The sequence below is a fragment of the Drosophila miranda genome, chromosome 3 (genome assembly GCF_003369915.1).
Source record: "Drosophila miranda strain MSH22 chromosome 3, D.miranda_PacBio2.1, whole genome shotgun sequence".
In the NCBI taxonomy this organism is placed as follows: Eukaryota; Metazoa; Arthropoda; class Insecta; order Diptera; family Drosophilidae; genus Drosophila; species Drosophila miranda.
The window spans coordinates 11,837,279-11,864,671 of record NC_046676.1 but is presented as its reverse complement, the minus strand read 5'-3'; the positions used below and the strand labels follow the sequence as shown (position 1 = coordinate 11,864,671).

Below are 27,393 nucleotides of genomic sequence, written 5' to 3'. Positions count from 1 at the left end.
GGAGCCGAGGAGTTTTGCTACACTTAATTTATGTGTGTCAGTGCGAGTGTTTTTGTGGCAAGAGCTGATTTGTGGCACTCTCCACACTCACGAGCGGCAAAAATAAAAATAAAATACATTTTAACCATCATTTCCTGGCCTTCAATGTGGCTTCAAGTGTGGCCGTGTTGCATAATCGTTTCTTTCCATAATTAATTGCTGTGGCTTTCCCACATTTTTCCCTGCGCACTCAGCGCCCTGTCTGTCTATCTGTATCTGTGTGTGTGTGTGTGTGTGTGTGGTGTGTGTCTGTGCCACATGCCCGCAAACTTTCCGTAATGAATTTTAAGTGTATGCCAGATTTTTTACTCCACTTGCCCTGTGGCATTCTGTGTCTGCCGCTGTCTGCCCGAATGTCTGCCTGTCAGTCTTGGCACAGCTCCATACACATGCACACCGCACAACTTTATGGTGTTAATGAACTTTTTAAAAGCATCTAGCAGATGTCGATATATCGACTAAAAGATACCCGCTACAACCCGAACAATCTTTATTCTCAGAGAAGGGATAATATGAACATTATTTCGAAGGGATACCCTTTTATACTACACCCACAGGGTATACAAATGTTAACCCTACACATATGAAAAACCGGGAAGGAAAGAAATTTAAGACGGATCTGATGTCCTGGGACCCACAAGGGCAGAGGCAGGGAGAACTCTAGAGGAAAGGTACGCGTAGCTCTCCCATCAATTCAATGCGCGCCATTTAACGCTCAAATTCCAGGGCAAAGGACAAGGGCCAGAACCAGGAGCAGGACACCACCTGTGCGCGTAATTCCATCCGCAGTTGTTCCAAGAAAAAAAACCCCCATAAGAATTATGGTCCATGCAATAAATCAGAAAAGCACACACACATATCCCCTGTATCCCCGGACTCACCTTCGAAGGCCGCATTTATGTCCCTGATGTCATAGCTACAGACAGCGGAACCAATCAGACCGTTCGTGTTCGTCGTGAAGGTGGCATAGAACTTGCTGTCGTCGCTGGGCATCTTGTAGACCGACTGGATCTCGTTGAAGTAGAAGGGGAACTCGCTGGAGATGCTGCAGTTCATGCGGGCCTTCAGATACGTGGCCCAGTTCTGGCTGATCATGTACTTGCCGCCGCGATCGTTCTTGCAGACGCGTGCCACGCGGGAGTAGACCTCCTTGCCGCAGTTGATGTACTCCACGGCATGTTCGCGGAAGAAGAAGTACACGAACTCGCCAATCTCAAAGGAGCCCACAAAGTTGGGTTCTGCAAAGGGAGAGGGTTGGGTTTTGTTCGTTAGTTTGTGCTGTGTGAAAGGGTCTTTCTGTTCAACTTACTGTCCAGTAGCTTGGAGTCATATTTCACCGTTCGCTTGAAGTTTGCCTCCTTGCGGCCGTTGGTCAGATTGTAGAGATCCGAGCGGAATATAACCGAATCGGCCTTGGTGAATTCAGCATTGGTGCCGGCGTACTGAATGTCGGGGGATAGGGGAGATGTACAAGAGAGTGTAAGGATAATGTCTTGGTTAAGGCCTCGACATCACGCATACGCCCAGTGCGCCGTGGCTGAGCACGCACGCACACAATTACGCATAAAGTGTACGCACGTGCCTCCCTCTTCTATTGCTCGCTCTAATTTAATTTCAGCTGCTTTATTGCTGCTACTGTTGCTGCCTCTTTTTGCTTTAAAATTTCCTTTCCTCTGCCTTCAACACACACAACTTTTGCGTCGACTTCCCTGCCTGTTCTCCCCCGTATAACCCCCTACTTTACTTTACTTTTGTAATTTTATTACAATTGACATTTTTCTTTTTATTTCTCCCTTCCTCTGGCTCCCTTTTTGGTTTCTTTTTCTTTTGCTCCCTTCGTTTCACTTCCGTTTCGGGGGGGCCCCTGAACTTACCAGCGCGGGCAAACCAAAGGGATTTCCGTTCTCCACATAGACGGCGGTTGAGTTGTCAGCGGGATCGTAGGGACACTTGCCAATGCCCAGGCCGACGCCGGGCACGTACTGGGATCTGGGTAAATGTGTTAAGTTTGCCTAAGGGTTGCGATTCGGGTTCGTTTTCGGTGGGGGGTTCACATTGGGGAGGGGGTGGAGAGAGAGAGAGAGAGAGAGAAGAAAGAATCGCGTTAGATGACTTTAATTTTGGGCACAAGACGACGACTGCCTTCAAACTTGACTGACATTCACAATTAGTCAGTCAGTCGCACAATCCTTTCCCCTCGTATACTCACATTTATAACGTAGTCCTTGGGATTGTGGGCATTCGTGCCGCACACATAGAGTCGATGCCCGTTGAAGTTCATTGGCTGGATGACGCGTATGTGATTGCGGCACTCCACCTTCTTGTCCGGTTGCCATTTGATAGATTTTTAGTGTAATTGTAGTACGTATAAATGTTGGAAAATCAAAGTTTTAAGGGAAATCAAAAATTGAAGATGCAAATGGAAATGGAAATGGGAAATGGCAAAGGCCGTGTCATGAGTACAGGTCACAATTTCGTACATGCTTCGGTCAGAGGATAATACTATATCGTAGGGGTATATGTATGCAAGGCCTTATGAATGGCATTCAGACTCACCTCCCGCTTCCCCTTGGACACGCAGTTCAGGATGTCGGAGCCGGTGGGTTCCAGGATGAGGACATCGCGCTGTAAAACAAATCGAACCAGGGTGAAATTTCTGTCTCCAATGTTTATTGAAAGCGTGCTGGAATGCCATGTTGCGGCGGTGGCACGCACCACTGTGTTTTCTTTTGGTGGCACAAACATTCTTCTTGTCTCCACACTGAGGGAAAGCGCTTAGAAATTTATAAGCTTGATTAAAACTAATAGAAATATTGAACAAGCCCTTTCAAGGCTATTTCCAGGCATTCTTCCAGTGTTCTGTATCTGTGTTTGTCTATTTTTCTACTTCCCTTTCTTTCAGTGTACTGTATCTGTGCTTGTCTAGCTTTGTACGTATCTCACGTTGAGCATTTGTTTATTTAATTCGATTTTTTTTTGGGCGACAGCACATCTGAATCGGCAATGAATCTCCCTTTCCAGCGAGTGATTCAATAAATTTTGAAACCATTTCAGCAAAATTCCTTGCCAAAGTGAAAGCCACAAATCAATGGAAGAGAGAAGTGCGGAGGAAGAGAAGAAGGAAAAGCCATCGACTGACAATTTTTATGCTTGACATATAGACACAATATCCGGTGCCTGCTGGATGGATGCACTTTCCCACTTTCCACTTGCACTTGCCTCGGCCATCGCCGGCGAGAGAGTGTCAGTCCTTTGGGGCGGAGGCGGGCCTCGACTTGAAATGGAATGGAATTCCTTCGGCGACCCGCTCAGAAGTCAGCACAAATAATTGCTGTTAAAAGCATTTGCTCCTGCCTCCTGCCTCCTGATTGCTGGTCACGAGATGTCTCCGGAGGAGTAGGAGCCATGGCCCTAGATTGCAAAAAAAAACTCAACTCAACGTAAAACGCTTGAACGGACAGAGGCGGATATTGACAGTTGAAGATGGAATCATTAAAGTGCAATTGTGTGCTGTCACAGGACGACGCTGAAAATGCTTTCCCCGAGACACTTAGAGAAGGACTCTTACCTCGCATATCGATTGGCTTATGTTGCGCAGATTCAGCCGAAAGATCCGATCCCTGCAGGAGAACAGAAAAAAAGATACAAATGATTAGTCAGGTAAATGATTAAAGAGGCAAACTTTGTCGCAGCACACGACACATTCGACACTCGACACACGACCTAATCCCCGACTCGTGGCATCATCCGACCAGACGATAGGTTAATGCCACACCAGTTGCCACCTGTCTGGATCGGGGCAGAGGTTGCGGATGTCAATGTCTTTTTATTTTGAAAAATTGCCAAGCCAGAAGCTGGTAGATGCACCTGCTGTGCGGCCTGTCAAGCCCTGCCAGCGTACTTATTGCAGTCACTGTGCCTTGATTGATTGATATGTCGAATGTCGCAATATTGCGTGTCCATATTCCAGAAGAGGCTCAACTTCGAGCGGCAGAGGCAGCGACAGAGGCAGCGGTTGTGGAAATGGAAATGGCTGCGGCATCGCCACTTTCCGGCCACTAGAAACTTCTGGCGGCGACCAGGGAAAAAACAAAAGGAACGCACGTTCGGACGGAAAAGGGGTGGAGTGTAGGGCGTGTTTTATGTAGTTGGTGGCAGAGTTTTTGGGTAGCGCTTTCCCTCGACAACTCAGAAACCATTAATCTTCATTTCCATGGCCAGCCAAGGGGCAACGTGGCATGGGAAATGGTGGATGGGGTGTGAGTCCTAGGAGCCCGGGTAACAATCGCTGATGATGCCAACGCCACCGACGACGAGTGCTGCCAGCTGTGGCTGCTCCTGCTCCTGCTCCTGCTCCTGGGGTAAGCGGCATTCGAGTCAAGTGGTAATTTTGGTTACTTTGTTTGCCAGCTCCAGAGGTTCCAGAGGTTCCCCGTCCCCTTTCCATAACCCTTAGCAACCGCAACCGTTAAAATGCGGCACTGCTCAACTTACCACAGACAAATGAGCAGACGAGGAGCCAGCCCCGTTGTCAAATTGCAGACCATGCCCCACACTTTGCTCCATGCACCCTCCACCCGTTCGGGCATTAATTCATAATTATGTATGCCGACAGCGTGGCCGCGTGGGTCCCTGCTCCCTGGTCCCTGGCTAAAATATGAATGAAATATGCACCCCTAAATGCGTTGAGGCTACCAAATAGGCAGCCATCTCGCCCCTCTCAGTCCACCACATCACATCTTCCACACCGGAACTTTCTAATTATTCTAGGGAGGGAGGGTTTTCCCCATTTTCTGGAGGAAATCTGTCCACTTACATGGCGCCCACATAGAGGGCATTGTTGCGCTCATCCATATAGAAGGTTCTGTAGTGCAGCGGTCCGCAGCTAAAGTCCTTGACGTGATCTGTAAAGAGCAAACGGGAGAGAGAGGGTCATTAAGTATACGCACTGTATTCGGTTCATTGATTTAAAGAAATCGAGAGTGAGCCCGAAGTTAATTAAAGCTTAATGAAACTGTCAGCAGCAGTTTAGCAGCAACTAATTAAACTATTATAATTTAGCACACACACAAAGTTAATTTATGGAAGGCTGGGGGGAGAGTCAGTGCCAAAAAGGAAGCACACACAACACAAAAGCCTTGGCCCAGGGTCCTGTTCCCTGTTCCCTGTCCCCTGTCCCTGCCCTTGCATATTTGACACTGACAGTGTCACGTAGCCTATACCCAGATATGTCACGTGCTGAGGCCCAGGATCCAGACACAGCCCAAAGGCAGTGACAGAGACAAAGAGACAGCCCCAACCGTGGAGTGGAGTCGATCCCTGCTCCAGTTCGTGAGTCGCAAAAAGTTGCACCGCTGTCAATGTCATTAACAAAAGATTGAGGCATTTAGCTGAAATTTTTACGACATTAAGTTGTCAACTAATTTGGCACAATTAGTAAAACAACACACAAAAATACTCCAGCACACCCGCGCACAAAAGGCAAGGACGAACGGGCCGGGCCGGACAGGACAGGACAGGACAACTTTGTTTTTTTATTTGAAGCAAAGCCCAAGCAAATCCTTTGATGGCATCGCTAAGAGTCATTTGTGTTGACTTCTCCACTTTCCTTTTGTCCCGGTCATTGGTCATTGACGACGACGACGACGACCCTTAATGGGCTGGGAACAACAATAGCAGTAACAAAAGTGATTTCCATAAGAATACCTAATGAATGATATACTCGTGCACAGACTGTGTCACAGTCAAGTTTTTCAGCCTTTAACCTTATGAAAATGAATGCAAAGTTGGCCAAGAGTTTTGGGTTTATTTCCCTTGAATTATTTTTCGATTTCTTTTGCAATGGCTTTCTCCAAATTCTATTTTGCCGTACAACAGCGGCTACGTCTGTCCCAGAACCAGAACACTGCCAATAAGAGTCGACACCACCATGATATCGTCCGACCTCCCGTTACAACCGTTCTGGACGCCAAAAATAACAAGGTATGGCTATATCCTTTTGTTTCGATTCAATACTTCCTTAATTTATTTGTTGACAGGGTCTGAATTTCACCATTGAAGAGCGGCAGAGCCTGCAGGTGCACGGCCTGTTTCCAGCGGCGTTCCGCACCATGCAGGAGCAGGTGTTCGCCGTTGCGGCAAACTTCCATGCGCGTGCCACGAAAATTGGACGGTACCGCTACCTGAGATCCCTGCGAAAGCGGCACGAGCGCTTGTACTTCCGCTTCCTGTCAGAGCACCTCGAGGACGTGCTGCCCGTGATCTACACACCCACCGTGGGCGTGGCCTGCACCATATTCGGGATGATATTCCGAGGTCCCATGGGCTTGTATGTGACCAAGAATGATCGCGGCCATGTGGCCGAGGTGTTGAGAAATTGGCCAGAGCCCGACATCAAGGCGGTGTGCGTGACGGACGGCGAACGCATCCTGGGCCTGGGAGACCTCGGAGCCAATGGGATGGGCATCACTGTCGGAAAGCTGGAGCTCTACACGGCCCTCAGCTGCGTGCCGCCGCACCACCTGCTGCCCGTCTGCCTGGACGTGGGGACCAACAACGAGGAGCTGCTGGCCGATCCCATGTACATTGGGACGCGAGATAAGCGGCTGAGGGGCAAGAAGTACGATGAGCTCGTGGACGAGTTCATGCAGGCTGTCGTCCAGACCTGGGGTCGCAGAACCCTCATCCACTTCGAGGACTTTGCCACGCCAAACGCCTTCAAGCTCATAGAGCGGTACCAGCACAAATACTGCTGCTTCAACGACGACATTCAGGGCACGGCTGCTGTGGGACTGGCCGGCCTCCTGGCTGTTGAGCGGGTCACCAAGAAGAAGTTGGACAAACACGTTATCGTCTTCGCCGGTGCGGGCAGTGCCGCAATGGGCGTGGCGGGGCTCCTGGTCAAGGAGCTAAAGTCCCGAAATCTGGACGAGAAGCAAATCGCAAAGAACATTTACGTATTCGATCAGAATGGTCTGATTGTGAAGAGCAGAACGGATGTGGCGCCGCCCATTCAACCGTACGTCAAGGACATGCCCCACATCAAAGCTTTGGACGAGGTTGTGGAGAAGGTGAAGCCGTCTATCCTGATAGGTGCCACAAGCATGACGGGACTCTTCTCGGAGAAGATCCTGCGGTGCATGGCCGCCAATAACGAGCGCCCCGCCATCTTTGCCTTTTCCAATCCCACCAGCAAGGCGGAGTGCACGGCCGAGCAGGCCTACAACTTCACAGAGGTAAATTATCAGTAGATTTGACTCTATCCGGGGCTCTTGAATGTCCTCCCCTCTCCATAGGGTCGCGCCCTGTTCTCGGCGGGGTCTCCTTTTCCGCCTGTGACGGTCAATGGTAAACGCTTAACGCCCGGACAGGCCAACAACTGCTTCGCTTTTCCCGGCATTGGACTGGGGGCGATGGCCGCCTACGCCAAGACCATACCCGACGAGATCTTCCTGGTGGCCGCCCACACTTTGGCGGGGTATCCCGAGGAGGAGGCGATGGCGAGCGGCAGGATCTACCCAAAGGCGACAGAAGCCAAAGATGTGGCCCTCACCATTGCCGTGGCCGTGGCCCAATATCTGTTTGACAATGGTAAGCTCCATCCGATCTATGAAAAGAGGTTTCCGTTCTCATATATCATCCCCCAGACTTGGCCCAAGTTTATCCAGTGCCGGAGAATGTGTGCGAGTTTATTGTGGCCAATCTCTACGAGCTCTGCAATGGAGATTCGTTGGTGGTGCCATGGAAGTACCCGGATCTGCCCACAGTTCCGTTCACCGAAGGCTACAACATACCACCGGAAGATATCAAGATTTCCTTCTAATCTCTCTAATGCTCCATATAAGCAGGCGTTTTCTTTTGGAGCTCGATCACCATTGGGAATGGGTTTTTGTATTCGATATTAAAAATTCTCCGTTGACATTCAAAGACATATCTAATGACGTTTTCCAAGCTGCGTCCTTTGCCTCGGCTAGTTTCACACCTCAGACCGCTGGGGCGAATGTTGCAGGTTCACAACGATGCCAGCAGTCACGTGGTGCGACCAGATTGGCACACCATCACGGACGGGCGATGGAACAAGGTGAGTAAATGAAAGGGAAAGTGGAAGGAAAGCCTCCAGTATCTGATACGCCTATCGCCCATCGCCCATCGCTCAGGGGCTGAGTTTCACCATTGAGGAGCGACAGCGTCTGGGCGTCCACGGACTGTGGCCGTGCTCGATACGCAACATGGAGGAGCAGCTGTACGCCGTGGGGATAAACTTTCAGGCGCGCAAGGACAACATCAGCAAGTTCACGTATATCAACTCGCTGGCGCAGCGGCACCAGCGGCTGTTCTACCGCTTTCTCAGGGACTACACGGAAGCTGTGCTGCCCGTCATATACACGCCGACGGTGGGGGAGATCATCACCTCGTTCGGGCTGCACTTCAAGTATCCCGATGGCCTGTACATCACTATTTTCGACCGGGGCCACATCAGGGACGTGCTCACAAACTGGAAGGCGAAGCATGTCCGTGCCCTGTGCGTCACGGACGGGGGTCGCGTCTTGGGGCTCGGCGACATGGGGGCCAACGGCATGGGTATATCCATTGGCAAGATTGCCCTGTACACCGCCTTGGCTGGGGTGCCGCCGGATCAGCTGCTGCCCGTCTGCCTGGATGTGGGCACCGACAACGAGGAGCTGCTCGGCGATCCGCTCTATGTGGGAGCGCGGATAAAGCGCGTCCGCGGCGCCGAGTACGAGGATTTCGTTAACGAGTTCATGGAGGCTGCGGTGGACACCTTCGGCACGGACACCTTCATCCACCACGAGGACTTTGCCACGCCCGATGCAATCAAGTTCCTGAAGAAGTATCAGTACTCCTACTGCTGCTTCAACGACGATGTTCAGGGCACAGGCGCCACGGGACTGGCCGGCATGCTCAACGTGGAGCGTGTGACCAAACGGAAGCTGCAGGACATGGTCTTTCTGTTTGCCGGCGCAGGGAGTGCCGCCCTTGGCATTGCCAATATGCTGCTCACGGCCCTGAAAAGACGAGGTCTCACCTCCGAGGAGGCTGCCAGCAAAATCTATCTGTTCGACCAGAACGGTCTCGTGACGTGCGCATCGGAAAAGATTGAGGCGCAGGCCAGGAAATTTGCCAAGCCCATGGATCCGATCAAAGACCTCGCCGCCGCGGTGGACCATCTGAAGCCCTCGATTCTCTTGGGGGCCACTGGCGTGGGTGCACTCTTCACCGAGCAGGTGCTCCGATCATTGGCAAAACACCAGGAGCGACCTGCCGTGTTTGCGCTCTCAAACCCCACCAACAGGACCGAGTGCACGGCCGAACAGGCCTACAATTTCACAGAGGTACAGCCAAAGATCTTTCCGTTCTGCGCTACATATGATTTTCCTTAGGGTCGAGTGCTGTTCTGTTCGGGATCGCCGTTTCCGCCCGTGGTGTTCAATGGCAAGCGCTTCACACCCGCGCAGGCCAACAATTGTCTGGTGTTTCCGGGAATAGCTTTGGGGGCAATTTGTGCACGGGCCCGTTTTCTGCCGGACGACGTCTACTCCGAGGTGGCCGTCACGCTTGCCAAGAGAACCTCCGAGGAGCGACTGGCCGCCGGCAGCCTGTATCCCGCCATCAAGGAGGCCCACTCCTTGGCCTTGGACGTGGGCGTCACCGTGTGCCAGTATCTGTTTGAAAACGGTAGGATTTAGCTTTGGTTTCGATCGTTTTCCGTGACTGATTTCCTTTCGGGCCTCTGCAGACCTGTCAAATATCTATCCCGTGCCCAAGGATGTGTGCGAATTCGTTCAGAAAACTCAATACAGACTGGTGTACGAGAGCGCTCTGCCGCCCACCTGGCCGTATCCTGATTTTCCTGCCTGTCAAGGCAAAGATTGCAAAGCGAAGCCTCTTTTGTAATTAGATACAACTCCCACACAGATACTCACACTTGCACACATTCAGATACTCGTGTATCTGGTTCTCTCAGAATGGAGGAGGCGGTAAATGCTCGACATTTTAACGTTATTATTGTCCTGTCAACGAGGGACATTGACATGCCGCCTGCTCTGGCTGCTCTCGCTGCTCGGCGGGTCTGTTTGTGTATGCGCATGTGTATCTGTGTGTGTATCCTGCTGATTTGCATATAAAATAGGACGAAATGTCTGCTGCTCACCAAAAATGTCAATCAATTTCTTTCTTTTCCCTCTCGTCTCTCGCTTTGCTTTTGGTCTACCCTACAGTTGTGGTGCTTGAGGGTATATTGTTGGGCAGGAAAAGTCTCCGACCAAACAAAACGCACAGATACTATATTTTTCCCATACTTTCATCTATTTTCGATTCATTTCCAAGAGAATTCTTTAGATATTTTCCCAGTAAAGGGTATCTTTGGTTAGTAGATCCGACTATATATCTTTCTTTCTTGCTTAAACGCTCCACAAACACACAAACACACATACACACACACACACAACGAGGGAGCGAAAGGACGTGCATGCATTAAAAAGCAATTGGTGTTAAAAGAGCAGTCAGGCGGCAGTCGCACGTTGTCTCCCTCTCCCTCTGCCTCCGCCTCTCCCTCTGCCAATGGTCTGCCTGCCTGTCTATCAGCTTGGCATTGGCATGTGCCTGCTCCTCTTCTCCCCACATCCTGGTATCCCGCCACACACACACAGAAACTTGCCACGATGTTGATGTTGTCGATGTGGAGACATCTCCAACCCAAAGATGGGGCAGGAGATGGTGCATAAAAAAAGGCAAGGCAAAAATGTGAAATCATTTTCTTCAACTGACAGCTGTCAAAATATTTGCTCTCTGTCAAAGTGCGTCCCTCTGCCGCGTGAGTCCTTGTGTGTCCTCGTGGCCTTGCAGCGCCTGGAACTGCCATTTTAATATTCATTACTTCACACTTTAATACACCCCCCACTCGCATAACGTTGACCAGGGACCACATTTGGCTGCTGCCCCACCAATCAATACTCCGCCTGCCTCGTTCGGGAGTGGAGAATCTTTAAGTGGCGGCGGAGCCAAAACAGATCTCGGAGCGCTCTCGTTCGTTACGGTTAGCTTGGCTTATAGAATTTAATTGGCCATAAAAATGTATGCGGCTTGTTGAACGTGGCTAAATCGTAAATTTCCCCAGCTGAAGGGCGGCAGCTTTGCCCCACACCAGCATCGATTTACGCCCCACAATGGGGCTCTAAATTTAAATGCCAGCGGCAAAGGTTAAGGGTTCTTTTTTCACTAGATTATATGACGCGTCAGCGAATAAATTATAGCCCAGATAAACCAAATAAAAGAGGAGCTAAACAGGGTCCTCTTTCCCCACTAAAGTTCCGTTTGGGTCTTGTTGGTAATTGTTGAACGTGGTTTCATATTTGCATGGCTTTCTTTCTTTCTCTTCTCCTGGCTCTTTTATCAATCTGGCCAAGCCTAAGCCTTAAATAGGCCAGAAGGAGGGCCTGTGGTCAAAGGCCAAAGCTCACTTGACTGTGTACAGTCGATAAGTAGCCTCAATAAACACAAAATTCTACTCAGACTTGCTTCGGCTACGGCTTCTGTTGCTGCTTGCTGGCACTAAGGAAAAGCCGATGTTCTGCTGCCGACCGCTACTTCATTTTTTTGAAGATTTTCATTTATCTGCTGAGAGAGATAAAACCGGCCACAGAGCCAGGTCAGAGGAAAAACTGAAGGCCAGAAAGCAAGTAGCACTTGGATCCATTTAGGCGAATTTTTCAAGCATTAAATTTGCGTTTACGTTACGTATACTTAACTTCCAGTGGCAACGACAGAGCAGGGTCTGGGGAATGTGGCAGCTGTATCCTGGGCAGGTAAATGAAAAATATTCCCTCTTTTTCGTGGAGCCAAATGGATTTTACATCATTTGTCTTAGCCAGGCCAAGAGCGAGCTGCTCTCTTGTCTCCGTCAAACACATACACAGGTGTGTGTCTCTGGCTCTGCCTGCCTCTCCATATGGTCACAGTTTTTGGACCAACTTTTCTTTGCCACTCCCCGCTTTCCATATGGAAGCCTCTTCTACTCGTATCTATGCGGTTCGCACAGTCAACAGTTTTGTTTTGCTGCGTCCTCCATTGTGTTGTGTGTTGTGTGTGTGTTTGCGGCCACATAAATGCCGCGCAACGCCCACTGAAAGCCCCCCATCCATAGTCCCTTTCCCTTGCCCCACACTCTGCTGTTGTTTGTGGAGAAATTTTTCTTATCTCCACTTTGCATGCCGCACAGTGTTTTTTTTTCCTCTGGGCCCTGATTCCCTTACGTTACGTTTCATTTCGTTCTTTCTTTTTTCCAGACGAACTGAGTCAGCACTTAATTTTTATTTGATTCTCGTCTCAGTTGCGGTTCAGCTGCTTGACTTGCCTTGACTCAGCTTCGGAGTGGGAGTCCGGGAATCCTGACAGTCCTGGGAGTCGAGAGACAAGCGTGAGAGAGAGAGTGCGTAATTTTTTATGGCGTTAATTTAACAATGATTGGCTTTCCACCAGCCACAGCAAAGGAAAACTGCTTTTCTGTACACTGAACTGCCAGGGCAGTGGAATTTTATGAAGACAAATGCCAGGAAACCCCACAGAAGAGGGGTCAATAGAGCGCCTTGATGTGATGGCTAGACAGGTGAGGCACTTGCCAGAGTCTTATTATTGCAGGTACCTATGGAATTTTAGGGACTTCAAGGAAGTGCAAACAAAAAAGGACAAAAGTCTTTGGCTTTCAGTTCCAAAAGATAATTATAACAGTCGGAATTGAGGGAAGACGTTCGCAATTCCTTTGCTCGTTCCTCGATTCTTCTCTTAAATGTACCTTAAAGATATATTCCCTCGATGCATTTGGATTTGCATTAGCTTTGGGGAAGAGTTACCCGAAGCCAAGTCGGGTCGCAGTCCCAGCTGCCATGCATCAGGCTTATCTCTGTTCCTGCAGCAGTCGCACTGTCGCACAAATCTCCAGCCATTTACCAATGTCCTGGCACTGCCAATGGTCTCTTGTACCCTTGTACCTGCATATAAATATGTGTTCGATATTTAACAGCTTCCAGTTGAATGCGCCAGCTCGCCCAGCAGATGGAGATGCAGAGCCGGCTGCAGCGATGGAGATGGAGATGTCGATGTCTCCTTCGACATATGCAAAGTTTGCTACTGGCGGAGGGGCTTAAATTTGGCTTTGGCTTTGGCTTTGGGGCAAGTTTGCTCACTGCGCAGCATTGTGTATTCTGTTGCTCCGGTTCGTGTTCATGGGGCAGTACAAATAGCTGCCGCTGCCGCTGTCGCTGCTGCTGCTGCTGCTGCTTCACAGTAAAAATCCAATAAGGTAAACGGTAAACAGGATGCCCCGTCCATTGTGCCTCACACTGTGTGTGTGTGTGTAAGTACCTGGCATTTGTGTTGAGCACGTTCGTACCTTATGTGGGATTTAGTTTTAGACTTCATTTTACTGCGCTGCGCTTTTGGTTTCATTTTGTCTCTACCCCTGTCTCTCTTACACTCTCTCTTTCTGTCTCTCTCTCTTTTGTGTGTTCTTCTTTATGCCATTTTATGATGGCAGTTGCATAAAAAGTAGAGGACAAAAAGGCAAAGAGAAAGAGAGGCTTTCTTTTGGGGACCGAACATCTATGTACCCTCGCAGATTTCCCATTCGCTTGGTGCCTTTTTTGAAGCGCAAACATTTTTTTAAGGTCATATGACCCTTTCTGGAAGGGTATCCACATATAGGAAGAGCCAGAAGGAGGCAGCGACGACGACGACACAGAAATGGATAGTAAAAATAAAGCCATAGACATGGCTGCCACTGCCACTTGAGTCCCATGTAGGTTCACTCAGCCAAACACAGACACATATACAGATACACAGCGACACAGATATAAAGGGAAAGAGAGAGACAGAGAGAGATACAAACACAGATACACCGACAGGAAAGCAGACAATGCCGTAATCTAAAAACACAAACGTGCAATTCTCTGCTTACTGTAAATGTGGTAACACACACACACTCACACACAGATAGACCCTCTGTGTGCACACTACCGACTAGCGACTCCCGACACGAAATGGCGTGGGAATATATTACAAGTTGGTTTACACGAGAAGTATGTCAGTGGCTGTCCAAGGAGAGGGAAGGATGGAAGCCATGGACTAACTTTAAGCACTCGACGAGCAACAATTTTTAAAGAGGACTCACAGGGCTCACAAAGCTCACCGGGCTCCTGGGGAGATATTCCACTTGGATCTGGCTGGGACTAGCCCTAATCCCAGAACTGGTCCCAGTCTCCTCTCAGAGGAAGCTGCTCGCTCAATTGGGGCAGCATGAACATAATTCAGCTGGCGGAAATTTTACGTCTTCATCGGAAGAGCCAGTGGAAATGGATGCAATGCTTGTTGCAACTGCAGCAAGAGGAAACATTAGCAAGTCTAGACACCTACGTCATGCGTCAGCAGCAGAAATAGCCGAAAAACGTGCCGGAGCAGCAGCAGCAGAAGCAGTAGAAGGATCCCAGTGAAAAGCCAAGAAAAAATGGAGAAAAAATGAGACGTCAAGCAGACGATGAAGTCGACGTGGTCTGACAGCCAGACAGCCATCGCAAGGAGCTCTCTCGCTCTGAAAAGGAGCACAGGCCGCAGGAGCATGTCTAACAGGAGCATTTGAACCTTTTGGCTTGTTTAATATGCTGAAAAATACGCCCGAATTCTCCGTTTCCTTTCCACCACCCAGCAGCAAGGAAAGCGCTTGAAATGCATTTTCAAGTATTACATTTCCATTTGAATGTAACGACACATGTATTTGCGGGAAAGGCCTCAAGGGAAACTATGAAAAGGGAGAGAGAGCGAAGAGAGGGAGAGAGGAATAGACGTGTTATTCAGGAAATTTACATAAAATTCATCTAGCGATCTGTGCTTTGAACCATTTTTAATTACATTGCATAATTGGAATTCAATATCGAAAACGCGTCGGGGTCACCACACGATGCACCTGAAATTACATTAGATTTCCGCTTCGGGCCATTGCCACACCTCCCTTCCGTGTGTGGGTGCCTGTGGGTTAGAGTGGGTTCACCACCGCATGATAACAATTTTCCAATTACCAATTTTACATATTTCGAAGCGCAAGCATAAATATTTATGGCGAGAATTTATGAAAGCTAAACGTGAGTCGAGGGTGGATTTTCCCATGTTCTTGTATCTGTGCGAATGTGCAGCGGTGGCACTGCGAAAATCTTTTGCATATTTTTTAGATGATTTGAATTTTTAAGAGCGCACTACTACATTTTACGTTCCAGCTTATCCCCGGGGCTATGTGTCACGGAGCCATGGGGGGTAAGAGCACACTATCTCTAGCTCTGGCCCTGACTCTGGCCAGCACTGTGCTTTCAGCTTCAAATGCAGCTTTATATCCCTTGGAGCACTTTCCCTGCTTTCCCTGCTATTCGTGTTTTCCCTTGGGCTCACCTGACATTGGAGCTGGGGCCACGTATGCATAGCATACATTTGAACAGTGCCTTAACCGGACGGAGCAGCAGTGGAGCAGTATGGAGGGGTGAACAAGCAAAGTTGCGGCACTTTACCTTGATTTCCCCAATGCCACTCCCCCTTGCCACATTTTGCCGCCTTTTCCTACCGCCGACCTGCCCCGACTTACCTTTTCTGACTGCGCAATTGGCCGCAATTTGTTTTCAGCTCCTAAACAAGTCGTGTTTCCCCCAGCGCCTCGAGTGCGTTGCAACTGCTAATTAATCTTCGGCCCAGGTAGTATGCCGCCAAAGTGATATGAAGTGAGTGTTCTGACTTACCCCAGGCCCCGCCTCTGAGGACTTTCTGCCGCTGCCACCCCTTCACCTTTTCGGTGCGTGCCTGTGTCATTAATTAAATTACGCGAGAAAAAACCCGAGAAAGTTCAAAAACACATAAATCAGTCTGAATCATTGGGGTTGTCTCTTTGTTCCTGCCGCACGACGAGAGCCAGGGGCCATGGCCAGATGGCTTTTTAGTGCCCTTGCGGGACATAACATAAATATTAGTATTCTTCGCCCCACCCCCTTCCCGCACAAAAGCCACTCTCCTGATCCGCACTCACAGATAAACTCATTTAAATGTTAATGCAGCGTCAAAAGTTGTGCCAGTCTAGGAAATTGCATGCATTTTATTGGCCATTATGTGTCCATATTGAGACTCCTTTGCTGGCCCCCAGAGTGTGCCCTGAATACGCCACCCATCGGGGTGGCTGTTGGGTGGTGGTGCAGGACCTGAGCGAACTACTTCCCATCTTAGTTTAATAACTGCAACAATGTTTGCCTAACCCCTGGATGAAGGGTGGAGTGTGTTGGCGAGGGCAAAGGTACGAACACGGGTGCGACCTCCCCCTCGGATACGTGCCCGTATCCGTGTGTGTGCCTGTCTGAATGTTAATTATGTGGAAAAACTGAACGGTACTAGATTCTTTCCTTTATTTTTTTTGGTTTCTGAAACATTTAATAGAGATGTGCAGTGCGTTTCGTGAATATGGAGACGGATACAAGTTTGAACCTAAAAAAAGAGTTCCCTGGGTTTTTTACCTAATTATCATATATAAAAGTGGCTGCTGGCTCTCCTACTGCCTGAACTAAATGCATCAATACACTTCAGCCATCGCCTGACAGTTGTTAAACGCACTGTACATCCCAATATTTGGCTTCGTGCAGTACGTATATTCGCATCGTTTATAATACACGTGAAAGTTTTTAATTAGTTGAACGACTACCATTGCAATGAAACTTTAGCCGTCACGAAGTCAGACTTTATGCTGCAACTGCAGTTGCAGCAACCTTATAGCCTGCCTCATGTATCCTGTATCCAGCTGTACCGCCCCCTGGCCGTGGAGTACTTCATGTTATTGTTTATAACACATTTGCTCATCATAACAGGCAACATTTTCATAAAAACATGCCAAGACAGTGGCGCCATTAACCCTGTTAATGCTGCAATTATGCGGCAAGAATTATGTTCTACAGGACCGCAAGTTTTGGGGGCAGGTGGGGCAGGGAAATGTAGCAGTGGGTAACCGCCATAAATCCAGGGCACCTTGCGCCGAAAGTTTGCGTGAAACCCGTTTGGCATAATGATGGCAAGGATACTCCACGTCGTTTCAAAGGAGTGAAGAGGATGGCAGGTGGCTTTGGGGTGCCAGAGTGCCCCTTGAAGAGGGTCTTACACAAAAGGCTGGCAACACAAATACAAATACTGAGTGGGGGGTACAATAGCGCCACTAAGTTGTAAGTTTAATTACCCACATAACCAGAGAGAACAAGGGGGACCCAGGCACGAGGGCGCCGGAGTGCAGCTAGTAGAAGAACTCTCATCTAATTAGGAAGACAGAGAGTCGCTCTGCCGCTCAGTCGCCCTGTGCCCTGCTCTGTCTGCATCTGACAGTCGACACAGTTGACTTGCTTTAATATATAGAGGTTGATTCCTCTTTATGATCATTTTATTGTGTTCGGTGTCCGTGCGTGCACTATAATTGCATTCTGTGCGCTGTGCCACAGAGCCACAGTGGCACAGAGCTCCCTCCGTTCGTGTCCGCAGACTGCCGTCATATAAATCGTAAAAATACTGAAAAATAATCATCATAAAAGACAAACAAGAGGCCATGAGGCACGCAAGGTGTTCTGGCTCTTAGCCCTCTCTTATCCCTGATATTATTTAAGTTTTTATGTCCTTTCTTTTGCGTTTGGGTGTCGTGTCCTTAGCTCTGGATATATAAACATAAATCATTTGACTTGTTTGCCCTGCCTTGCCCTGCCCTGCTCTGCTCTGCTCTGTCCTCTGTCCCCTGGAAGGTGTCCTCTTCCGTTTGCTTCTTCATTTACTCATTAGATCTGGGGCATTCTCTCCCTGCCCAAAGACTCCCCCTCTGTGCGTATTCTTTTGGCGTTTTTGTCGCTTTCATAACACAAAGCACATAATAATATGCTTATTTTAAGGATACACCTTTTGTGTCAACATTCTGCCATGTTCTCTCTCTCTTTCTCGTCTTTTCTTTGCCCTGTCAGCAGCATTCTGTGGCAGCGGCACAGCAACTGGCCTCGACGTTGATTGGCAGCGGCCTGTGGTTTGGGCTCGTGTGTCTACTGCCTGATATTTTCCTAATTTTCAACACGTTTGCTTCCTCTTCGCGGGAAACACGCCCTAGGGTCGACTGAAGTAGTAGTATCGTATCTATTTCGTGACAAAAGGCAACTTTAACTTTTCTTAACAGCCAAACCGAACGAAAGCGAGCCAAACGCAAGACCAAGGCTGAGTGAGAGCTGAAGTTGGAGTTGTAGGCAGGTTTCCTACACCTGGAAAAGTATGCTAACGCTTTGCGACACGCACACGTTGGGCAGGCGGCTTTGGGCTTTTTTGGCGTTCCATATGCGCATAACTTGGCACCTCGACCAGACACGCTGCCACGTCAGCGATGCCCCGAGTGCGTGCGACACACATAGCTCCAGGCGCCCAAGAGTTGGACACAGAACGGCTTTAAGGGCAGGCTTTAAGTCTCACAGCTTCCATCAGCTTTCTTCATCTTGGCCCCCCCCTTCGCTGCTTTGGGGTTGAAATGCGTGTAGCTTTGACGACGCGTGGCCTAAATTGTTTCAAATTGCAGGACAGAGCACCTTGCTACCTTAATCCGCAACTATGCCGTGGATCCGTGTCGCTCTCTCTCTCTCTTTCTCTATTTGTGTATGTGTGTGTGGAGCTCAGGCATTTCCGGCAGCTCATTTCCGTTTCACCTCAATCGGGAAGACCAGAAAAAATAAAAGCTTCCCAGCCGCACAGCAGAAATAAAACTCATGTAGCACTAAAAAAATAACGAAGAAAAGTATAAAGGGAACTCCGGGGACCACATGCAACGCAGCAGGTTTCAGCCGGGCTCTGCGAGAAGGGTGCATAAATTAGAGACTCTCTAGCCAGCGGTTGGAGAGGGGGAGAGCGGTGTGGTGTGGTGAGGAATGGTGCCGGGCAGGGCAAGGTTGCAGTTGACCGTAGACAGATGGCGACGGGCCGAGACACAGAAGACAATCGAGCCGAGGCATTCACCTCATCCCCGTCATCCCCCTGAGGGGTTGTGCCACACCTCAGCACTTATTCATGGGTAGAACAATTTAAAAGTTCCCCCCTCTAATTCGAAAGTGTGGCAAATTGCACCCACACCCGTACCGCGCGCCGAAGCGAAGCGAAAGAAAATTTGGCCCAAAAATTGCACGGCAATTGTAGCGGCTAAATTTCACTTTTAGCTCGGCAAAAGGTGCGCGCCATGTGCTCGAAAAGCGGCACAGAAATTGAGCGGTTACAATAACAGCAAACAACAACGGACGGAAAGGAGAATTATGCGCCAGACTGTCATGCCTCTGCCACCACCTCTATCCCCCCACATAGCACCCTCAGTCTGCACACAATCCCCTCCCTGCCTCCCTGCCGCTTGCCAGCCTGCCTGCACATCACATGACAGCCTGGCCGGCAGTTTTCATTTTTAAATTGGCGGTTTTATGTGCAATTCGAAATGGAAATGCGAATGAGAGAGTGTTTGTGTGTGGGTGTGTGTTCTGGCATGACTAATATTTGCAAGCCAACACAAATACACTCCCACAAGCACACACGCCTTTACAGACACACACACACACACGAACGGCCGTGGAGCCACAGACAGTCTGGTTGTTGTGCGCATTAGCAAAATTTTATTGCATACTTTTGTGCGCTATTGCAATTTAATGTGCCTCGCCGCCGCTACCCCTCTGCGTACCACACATGGCAAAACCATCTGCGATCCATGTGCGGTTTTATGCTCTACGCATAATTTTTGCGTAACAATTGAAATACACACAAAATGCGAAATGTTTCGGCTTCGAGTTGAGATTTATATTTCGCTATTAGGCCACATTTTGTGTCGAGGCACCGTCGCACACCTCACCCACCCACCGCAAAGGGAAAGTTCATTTTTCATGAAAATGGCTTCATATGATTACATATACGAGTGCGTGAGTGTGTGTGTGTGTGTGTGCAGTACCTGTCATGACATTAAAACGCTTTCAAATGAGGCCACCATTCGATGGATTCTAATTGGCGCTAAAAAACAATGACATTTGAAACTGTCGAAACTGTTAGTCGAACATCGGTTTTTAATTGAATCGCTTATCGAATGAGGTCGGTAATTTAGGCAATCCAATGGAATCGGTATCAAACGAAAATTAATAAAACGAATCAGTGCTGTGTGCAGTCCTTTTAGAGGAGAATGATTATGACATGCTGTCTGCAGTGCATTTCATTGAATTATCATATTGAATGGTTTGGAATTGCTATCGGCTGTGGAATTTATATCAGATATCAAATTGAGATATTTCTTGGTTTAATATCGCTTTAATTTTACCTACGATAATTTTGAATCATTCATTAATTATCCTTTTAAGAAAATGATACCATTGCTCTTCAGTTGTGAAACGCACTGTACATATGTACCATATATGCCAGCTGCTCTCATTTACATTGAGAGCTGAGACCAAAAGAAAAGTGAAAAGTACTTGTTTATCATAAATACTCCCTCCGTCTTTCTCCCTTCCCCCTCACCTTTTCTTCCTACCCCTTCCGTCCTTGTCTGTCCCATAGCATACCATATCTATATACCACTCGCCCACACATAAATGAAGTGAATATTTTCTCGCATTGATTTCGAAATGCGTGACTGTGGTTCGGCACACGCGGCGTGTGCGTATGCGTAATAAATATCGAATATCCATATGAAGAAGTTGTTTGGCCATAACTTTCTTTGTCTCTCGGCCTTTGTCTGTGGGTGTGTGAGCCTTTTGTTTCATGTTTATTATTTATTATAAATGACTGCACACCGACACACGGCCGGAGGACAATACCTCTTAAATACTGCCTTTGAGCGTGCTGACTCCGAATCCAGCTCCGCCGACGACTTGGGAGTATCTGACGGTATCGCACAGGAAACAGGTCAATCGATTCTTTTCTTTACCCCTCTCTCTCTCTCTCTCTCTCTCTCTCCCTCTCTCTCTGTCTCCCTCTTGGTTAGGCGTTTCTTTGTGGGGCACACAGACAGCCCCCTGCGTCGTCCGAGCATTAATTAGAAATGGGTTTTCCACTCTTTTTTTCCCCATTCTGATTGCTTTGTTATCGCTCTTCATTGTGCGTCGATTAAATGATGTGTTAATATTGCACCACCCCGCGGGTCCCACCGCTGCCAAGAAATCATGCAAAAGAGCCCCTGCCCTTAAATTGGTCAACATCCAGCCCAATCAGACCATTCCAATGCAGAAAGAGTACGCTCCATGGGGCGGGGGAGGATGACGTGACCCGGACTGCACTTAATGCAATTATTTCGCATGCCACAAAGTTTTTCTGTGCCATAAAAATGGACAATAAACCAATTTAACTTTTGCAATATGCTGTGGAACCCCAGCACCAACCCCCCCACGGAAGCACCCCCATAGTACCACCGATTTTCGGCCAACTTTTTGTGCCTTATGCCAACGGTCAAAATAGTTTGGTGTCCACTCTAAAAATCGGTCTCGTATGAATGTGGCCTTCCGGGAGGCTTGGCACATCTACCCTTGGGCAAACCACCCCTTCATGCAGGTCCAGGGGCAGAGTCAGGGGTTTCGGCCATAACTTTAATATATTTCACTTGGAATATTTGTGTCCGACACCCACCCCTTCCGTGCCTCCTCCCGAACATATTTCTGTTTCTCGACCATTGTTTTTGTGGTTGGTGTGTCTAAATATGAACAGATAATTGAAATCGAGTGTAAATAAGTGCACTGAAAGGTGTCTGTGTGCAGACATTCGAATATTCATTCACTGAGGCATTCTTCATGGACAGGCGCTCGTATCTGGCACATCTGTAAGTGCAAATACCGTAACCCGAAGATTTGCAATTTATGTCGGCTCTTAATGATTTCTAAATTCATTTCGATGGTTTGCTGGAATTTTAGTTAGCTCTTCAGGTCCTTGCTCTGCACAGAAATGTCTTTGATGGCCGTAGATAATTAAAGAGTAATCTATGTCTGTGGCTCTGGAGACTGTGACAAATATTTGCTCTGACTGTTGGGTTTTATTTCTGAATCTAGCTGTGATTCTCATTCTGACTTCTTCTCTTCCGGTTGTGGTTTTCTCGCCTGCCGATTTTCTCACCAATATTGCCTCTCACCTCCTCTGAGACTTTTCCACCATTTTGGGATTTTTATTTTCCATTTAAACTTTAAACAATGGCATAATCGTGTAAAGTGTTTAATTAAAAGCCGACGCTTGACAACAATAACCACCGTGTGCGCGTGTGTGTGTCGTCAGTTGCTGGTGTTGATGCGCCGCGGGTCTGTTGGAGCTGCCCCAAGCCGACGGCAACCATGTGTCAGCGTCAGCGGCAACATGCATGCCGCAACGGCAGCATCCTGCAACAGCAACAGCGGCCGCAGCGGTCGTGTAAAGTTAATTAAATCAAGCGACATGTGTTTTAAATAAATTGAATAAACTCGACATTAACATAAAATGAAATTAATTTTAATAGGCTTTCGCAGTAAGTTGTTAAGCCAAAACTATAAACAAGTTTTCATTCCCAATTCCATTCTTATTTTCATCCCAAGAAAACTTAAAAGACCAAAGTTTTAATGCCTGTTATTTCATTGGGGGGGTTAATGTTTTTCGCTTGTATAAGAAAATGTATATTTAGCATCATTATGTCGGCAAATTTATGGCACAAACCGCACACACACATCCAGACGGAGCTGGAGATGAAAATTGGAATGAAAAACGTAAAGTTTTATAATCAAATTTAGTGGTGCAGACATTTCTGGTTTAATTAATTTGTCGTCATTAACTTGAGCCCCACAAATGTGATGGCACCCCCGAAGAGGCTAGGGCTCCTCCGTGCGTCTTCCTCTTGTGTCCTTGATGAGGAAGCTCTTTGCTTAAAGGTTTCCTAGCCATACACACAAACGCTCTCAGACTCCCCGCCAGCAGCTCGTGTGTTTCTGTATCTCTGTATCTCGGTATCTCTGGGTGTGTGTATTTTAGAGGCTGCGGTGCACCAACAACATGTGTGCCACATATCTGCCTTTGTCTCTGCATTAAGATATATTACACACACGCTCTCCCTCTGCCTCTCTTTCGTATAAGCGACACAAGCATTTGTACTTCCGAAATAACTTGAATTATGGCACTTGCAGTTGGCTAATGAATCTGTTGGCCAAAGCCAAAAGCCACTTGCACCAGCGGCCAGGAAATCAGGTCAATCCGATTGTAAATTACGTCGCAAGTCCAATTTCTACTTGGATTCGGATTTGGTTACAGCAGATGAAGATGCCCTTCAGCAAAATCCCAAATATCCCAGAGGAACAGGCGAGGCAGTACTGCTATTCTTAGCAGCAGGTAAATATGTGGAAGATATTGATTTTTCTTAACTTTCTGGCATATCCTTACATTGCGTATACGCACCACCAGCCACATATCGATTGTGTGAGCCTCTGAGCATCCACAGGGGCCTTTTGGGAACTGTGTGTAAATGTGCTGATGGACTTACGTATGAAGAGCTCCCGTCGGCCTGCCCTTTCCTTTTAGCCGCTTACAGCTGAAAATTGCTGCTTAATTGCGGAGCAGGGCCAGGGCTAATTTAGCCGGCATACCTGGCCAGAAACCCCCGAACCTGGCCGAAAGTTTTCCCGTTTTGTAGCCCAAAAAGAAACTGGGGAAAAACAACAGCTTTTGCTGGCTGCCAGCAGCGCTAAATGCCCGAAATTCTTTAAGTTTACGAGAGCAATGAACAGTTTTCATTTTCCTTGCCTTGTTTTCCTTTTTCCACCGTTTTTTTTTGGGCTGGTGAGGGGGCTTTGCGTGCTTTGGGGAAATAAGGAGGGAGCCAAAGTGTAGCCAAGTTTTTTGTGTATTTTTGCACCCCTTTTCCGAGGTGGTTTTTTTTTTTTGTATTTTGTAGCTGCTTCTATTTACGCAATGGCCGCAGCTTTTGGCCACGTTAAGGCTACGGCCAAGGTGTGGGTCGTCCACTGCAGACAGCCCTCCGCTAATATTCGCCATTAAACTTTTGCTTGTTTTTCTTTAATTAACAACGCAAACATCTGATATGCTTTCTTTCTTTCCCTCTCTCTGGTTTTCCCTACTTTGGGGGGCGATTTTTTGTTGCTTATTTCCCGTCTCGCAACCTTTTATGAAGTTGAAAAAATCTTTGCCGCTTTCTTTTTCCATCCCACGCATTTCCCTCCCAAAGTTTTCCTGTTCCGTTTCTGTTTGCATTTCTGTGGCCGGAAAAATCCCCCTTTCCACGGAAAGATTTCGGTAATTGTAAAAAGGGAAATCTTTAACGCAACCAAAATTGTTTATGTAAATAAAAATGCTTAACAAAGGATCATTTTCACACATAATGGCGGGGCGGGGGCGCGAGGCGAGGGCGAGGGCCTGGTCTGTCATAATACCTCGTGAATATTAAAAACTTTTGCATTATAACTTCATTTGGCAGCAAAGATCCTTGGAGAGCAAAGCGGATTACTCTGTGTGCGGTAGATTATACACGTTTATCCGATATGCGAAATGGGTTTTAATTATATATATGTAGCTATATATAGCTACAGAGTGAATAAGGAAAAGCGGAAAAGCTGATAGTCAACAGTAGTGTGGACAGCAAATCTCAGACGGGGCTAAGCCCGGCTTTGGGTCCATAAAAACTCCACTTGAAAACTAATTAAACACTAATAGTTGAAAAAAAGCAGAAAGAGAAAATAAAGCACATCTTAAGTGGCGGAAGTGACGGTCAAGATGGGGTTCTGTGGGAGAATGGAAGGGAGTAGGGTGGAGAGGTCCTGCAATTGAACAAACAACAAAACAACGGCTGCACTGAAAGGCAAAAGTTTTTAATTTCACTCCGAACCGAACAGAACCGAACAGAAAAGAAGAGAAAAGAGCTGTACTGAATTGAACAGAAGCGTAGAGAAACGGAACGTAGAGCACTCCCGGAAAAGTAAAGTGGAAGGAAGCACAGGCTGCTGCGCGCGAATGAGTCTATAAGTTGTGCTGCATCCTTCCCTGCCCTTCTCCTGGACACACACGGAAGAGAAATGTCTTGCCGATGAAATAAAACAATGGCAAAACAAAGGCTGTGGCAGTGGCAGTGGCAGTGGCAGTGGGCGAACAGTACGAGTCCCGGTTGCCAAATGGCCTGGACCCCGAGACACGATGAAAAGGATAACAGACGTCGCCGACGGAAGTGGACCGAAATGGCAAATCAAGGAAAAGCAGCAGCAGAATCAGAGCCCGAATCAGCAGCACACCATCACACCATCAGGCCATCAGACGTGGGCGGCAACAGCAAATCCGCTTAAAGTGAAAATTATTCCTTTTTGGGCCACAAAAGGAGAAAAACGGGAAAAGGGAAAAGGGAAACACACACACTTACACATAGAAGAAAGTTCTTGGCATTCGCGGCTATGTAAGCTGTTGACTTATTTCCCAAAGTTCGATTCGAATGGAACGCCACCCGAAACCAGCCCCAAGCCCAACCCGAAGCCCAAGCCTATTGTTGTGAATAGTTTTGTATGCTGGGGCTTAGCTGGCCAAGAATGTGAATGTCTGAACAAAGTGCAGAAAGAGAAACGTTTAAGCCATTTTATTTGTACAACACTGAAAGCTCCACACAGACCCAGACGGAGGCTCCACTGGCAAAGATTGAAGAGTTCTTAAATTCTGCTGCATATTTGTATTTCTTTAACAGGACTCTATGACTACTCTCGTCACGAAAGATGTTCGAGGAAGTATCAAATAGGTTGGCCTAGAATTCAATTCTGGGATAATGAGATGTGCCTTCCATTAGATGGAAAACTAAATTTTAGGGACTGATTATGCCAGACCTAATCTTGCCGCAAATTAGCCAAGTCCCTCACTCACTTACCTCAACTTAAATTGCGACATGAAATATGCAAAGGACTCCTCCGGTTCTGCGGAGGAGCCAATGCTACGCTTCCCTTTCGACTTACCTTTGTGGTGGCGCAGATGATGGCCGGCAGCTGTTCCCGAACAACAGGGCGGCTCGTAATATAAATTCCAAGTGTTCTCATAATCCGCCCGAGCATATTCAACATAAATTATTTGCGCGCCCAGGACGAGGAGCAGAGCACTGAGGCGGCTAAGGCGATTGAGGGGGCTGTGGGTGCTGCTGTGCAGGCGGCGGCGATTGCGGCCAGTGTCTGCGCCTTGGGGGCGCAGGTTCCCCATGGAGCACATATTGTCTTCCTTGCTTCTGGATGCACTATAGAGTTCTCTGTTGAAGAGGGGGTTGCTCGAGCTTGTTGCGGATTACTGTACGAAGTGCACTATTGGTCTACTATTTGGGAGACGTGTGAGTGCGAAGCTTGAGCACGGTTAACGTTGAGCGACATTTGGTTACGGGTCCACCGATCTTCACATTTCACACCTGACTATCTACGGTTACGTTTACGTCTCTGTCAATGTATCTCTGCTTTCGCCGGATTGCGTTGGGGCGGTCGTCGGAGGCGAGCGCGTACGGCACGGACTTCGGACACGAACTGAACGGGCGGCGCACGAGGAACTGTGTTAAATAAACACCCACACGGAGGACGACGATGACGATGGCATTCGGTTCGTCCACGAACTGGCTTCGGGCTTCGTTTCCGCTTCCTTTCGGCTGTTGCTTCAGACACCTGTGAGCGGGAGAGCACTATTAGTCGGAGTTTGCGCATTGGACAGAGGGAAATATCCCACGGACAGAGTGGATTTCCCAGTAATGTTTATGTTTATGCCAAGTGTATTGAACTCATTTGCAAAATGCAGCGTGCAGCGTGCAACGTGCAACGTGCAACGTGCAACGGAGTCTGCAGCAAAACAATGGCTACATTTTCAAGGGTAAATGCAGACACATTCAAAGCTGAAGTGCATACAAAGCACTCGCTGCCCCCGTCGCCCCACCAGGATAAGCCAAGGCGAGAGGCAGACGGCTAGACGAGTGAAGTGAGGAGTCTGAGGGAGGGGAGGGTGAAGAGAGAATAAAATAGGAAAAAATATAAAGAGGAGAGCAAAGCGGAGTGGAACAGGGCTTTGGGCCTAGCAGACGCTTGCACTTAAAGCCATTCTCGTGCATTATTATTTATGCATACGCTTGTATTAGTAACTGCATCTACGAGTATGTGTGTGTGTGTGTGAGCATGTCTGGGAAATCCTACTTATACCCTGTAGACTGTACGGGTATGCTGTGCTCTGTTGCCTTTCAATGGAACTCCGTTCTTTCACAAATATTTATCAGACATACATATATACTATAGGAAAAATGTCGGGTATCTCCCAGTCGAAATGTCTTTTGGAAAG

General features: G+C 48.1%; 3 protein-coding genes across 6 annotated transcripts in view; 2 read left to right on the top strand and 1 right to left on the bottom strand.

The window, feature by feature from the left end:
* LOC108160258 (semaphorin-2A) overlaps positions 1-27,393 on the bottom strand; it is a 43,084-nt gene that overhangs the window by 4,007 nt on the left and 11,684 nt on the right. For 2 of the 4 annotated variants that reach the window (XR_001775398.2, XM_017294124.2), the window contains exons 2-9: positions 26,049-26,732; positions 4,856-4,943; positions 3,608-3,659; positions 2,596-2,664; positions 2,249-2,359; positions 1,914-2,051; positions 1,349-1,481; positions 921-1,277 (exon numbers count right to left, since the gene is read on the bottom strand). Coding sequence is in view for 3 of the 4 variants with exons in the window: in XM_017294124.2 (XP_017149613.1) it covers positions 921-1,277; positions 1,349-1,481; positions 1,914-2,051; positions 2,249-2,359; positions 2,596-2,664; positions 3,608-3,659; positions 4,856-4,943; positions 26,049-26,295 (1,195 nt within the window). In the remaining variant the exon portion in view is untranslated. The remainder of the gene's footprint in view (positions 1-920; positions 1,278-1,348; positions 1,482-1,913; positions 2,052-2,248; positions 2,360-2,595; positions 2,665-3,607; positions 3,660-4,855; positions 4,944-26,048; positions 26,733-27,393) is intronic. The other 2 variants (XM_017294125.2, XM_017294126.2) reach the window with 2 other exon arrangements.
* Positions 5,813-7,969, top strand: LOC108160259 (NADP-dependent malic enzyme). The gene is made up of 4 exons (XM_017294128.2): positions 5,813-6,021; positions 6,078-7,274; positions 7,335-7,629; positions 7,686-7,969. Exons 1-4 carry the CDS (start codon positions 5,818-5,820, stop codon positions 7,859-7,861), a joined length of 1,872 nt encoding a protein of 623 aa, XP_017149617.2. The 5' UTR covers positions 5,813-5,817; the 3' UTR covers positions 7,862-7,969.
* LOC108160261 (NADP-dependent malic enzyme-like) lies at positions 7,952-10,217 on the top strand. Its single transcript, XM_017294129.2, has 4 exons — positions 7,952-8,119; positions 8,196-9,392; positions 9,441-9,735; positions 9,797-10,217. Exons 1-4 carry the CDS (start codon positions 7,976-7,978, stop codon positions 9,952-9,954), a joined length of 1,794 nt encoding a protein of 597 aa, XP_017149618.1. The 5' UTR covers positions 7,952-7,975; the 3' UTR covers positions 9,955-10,217.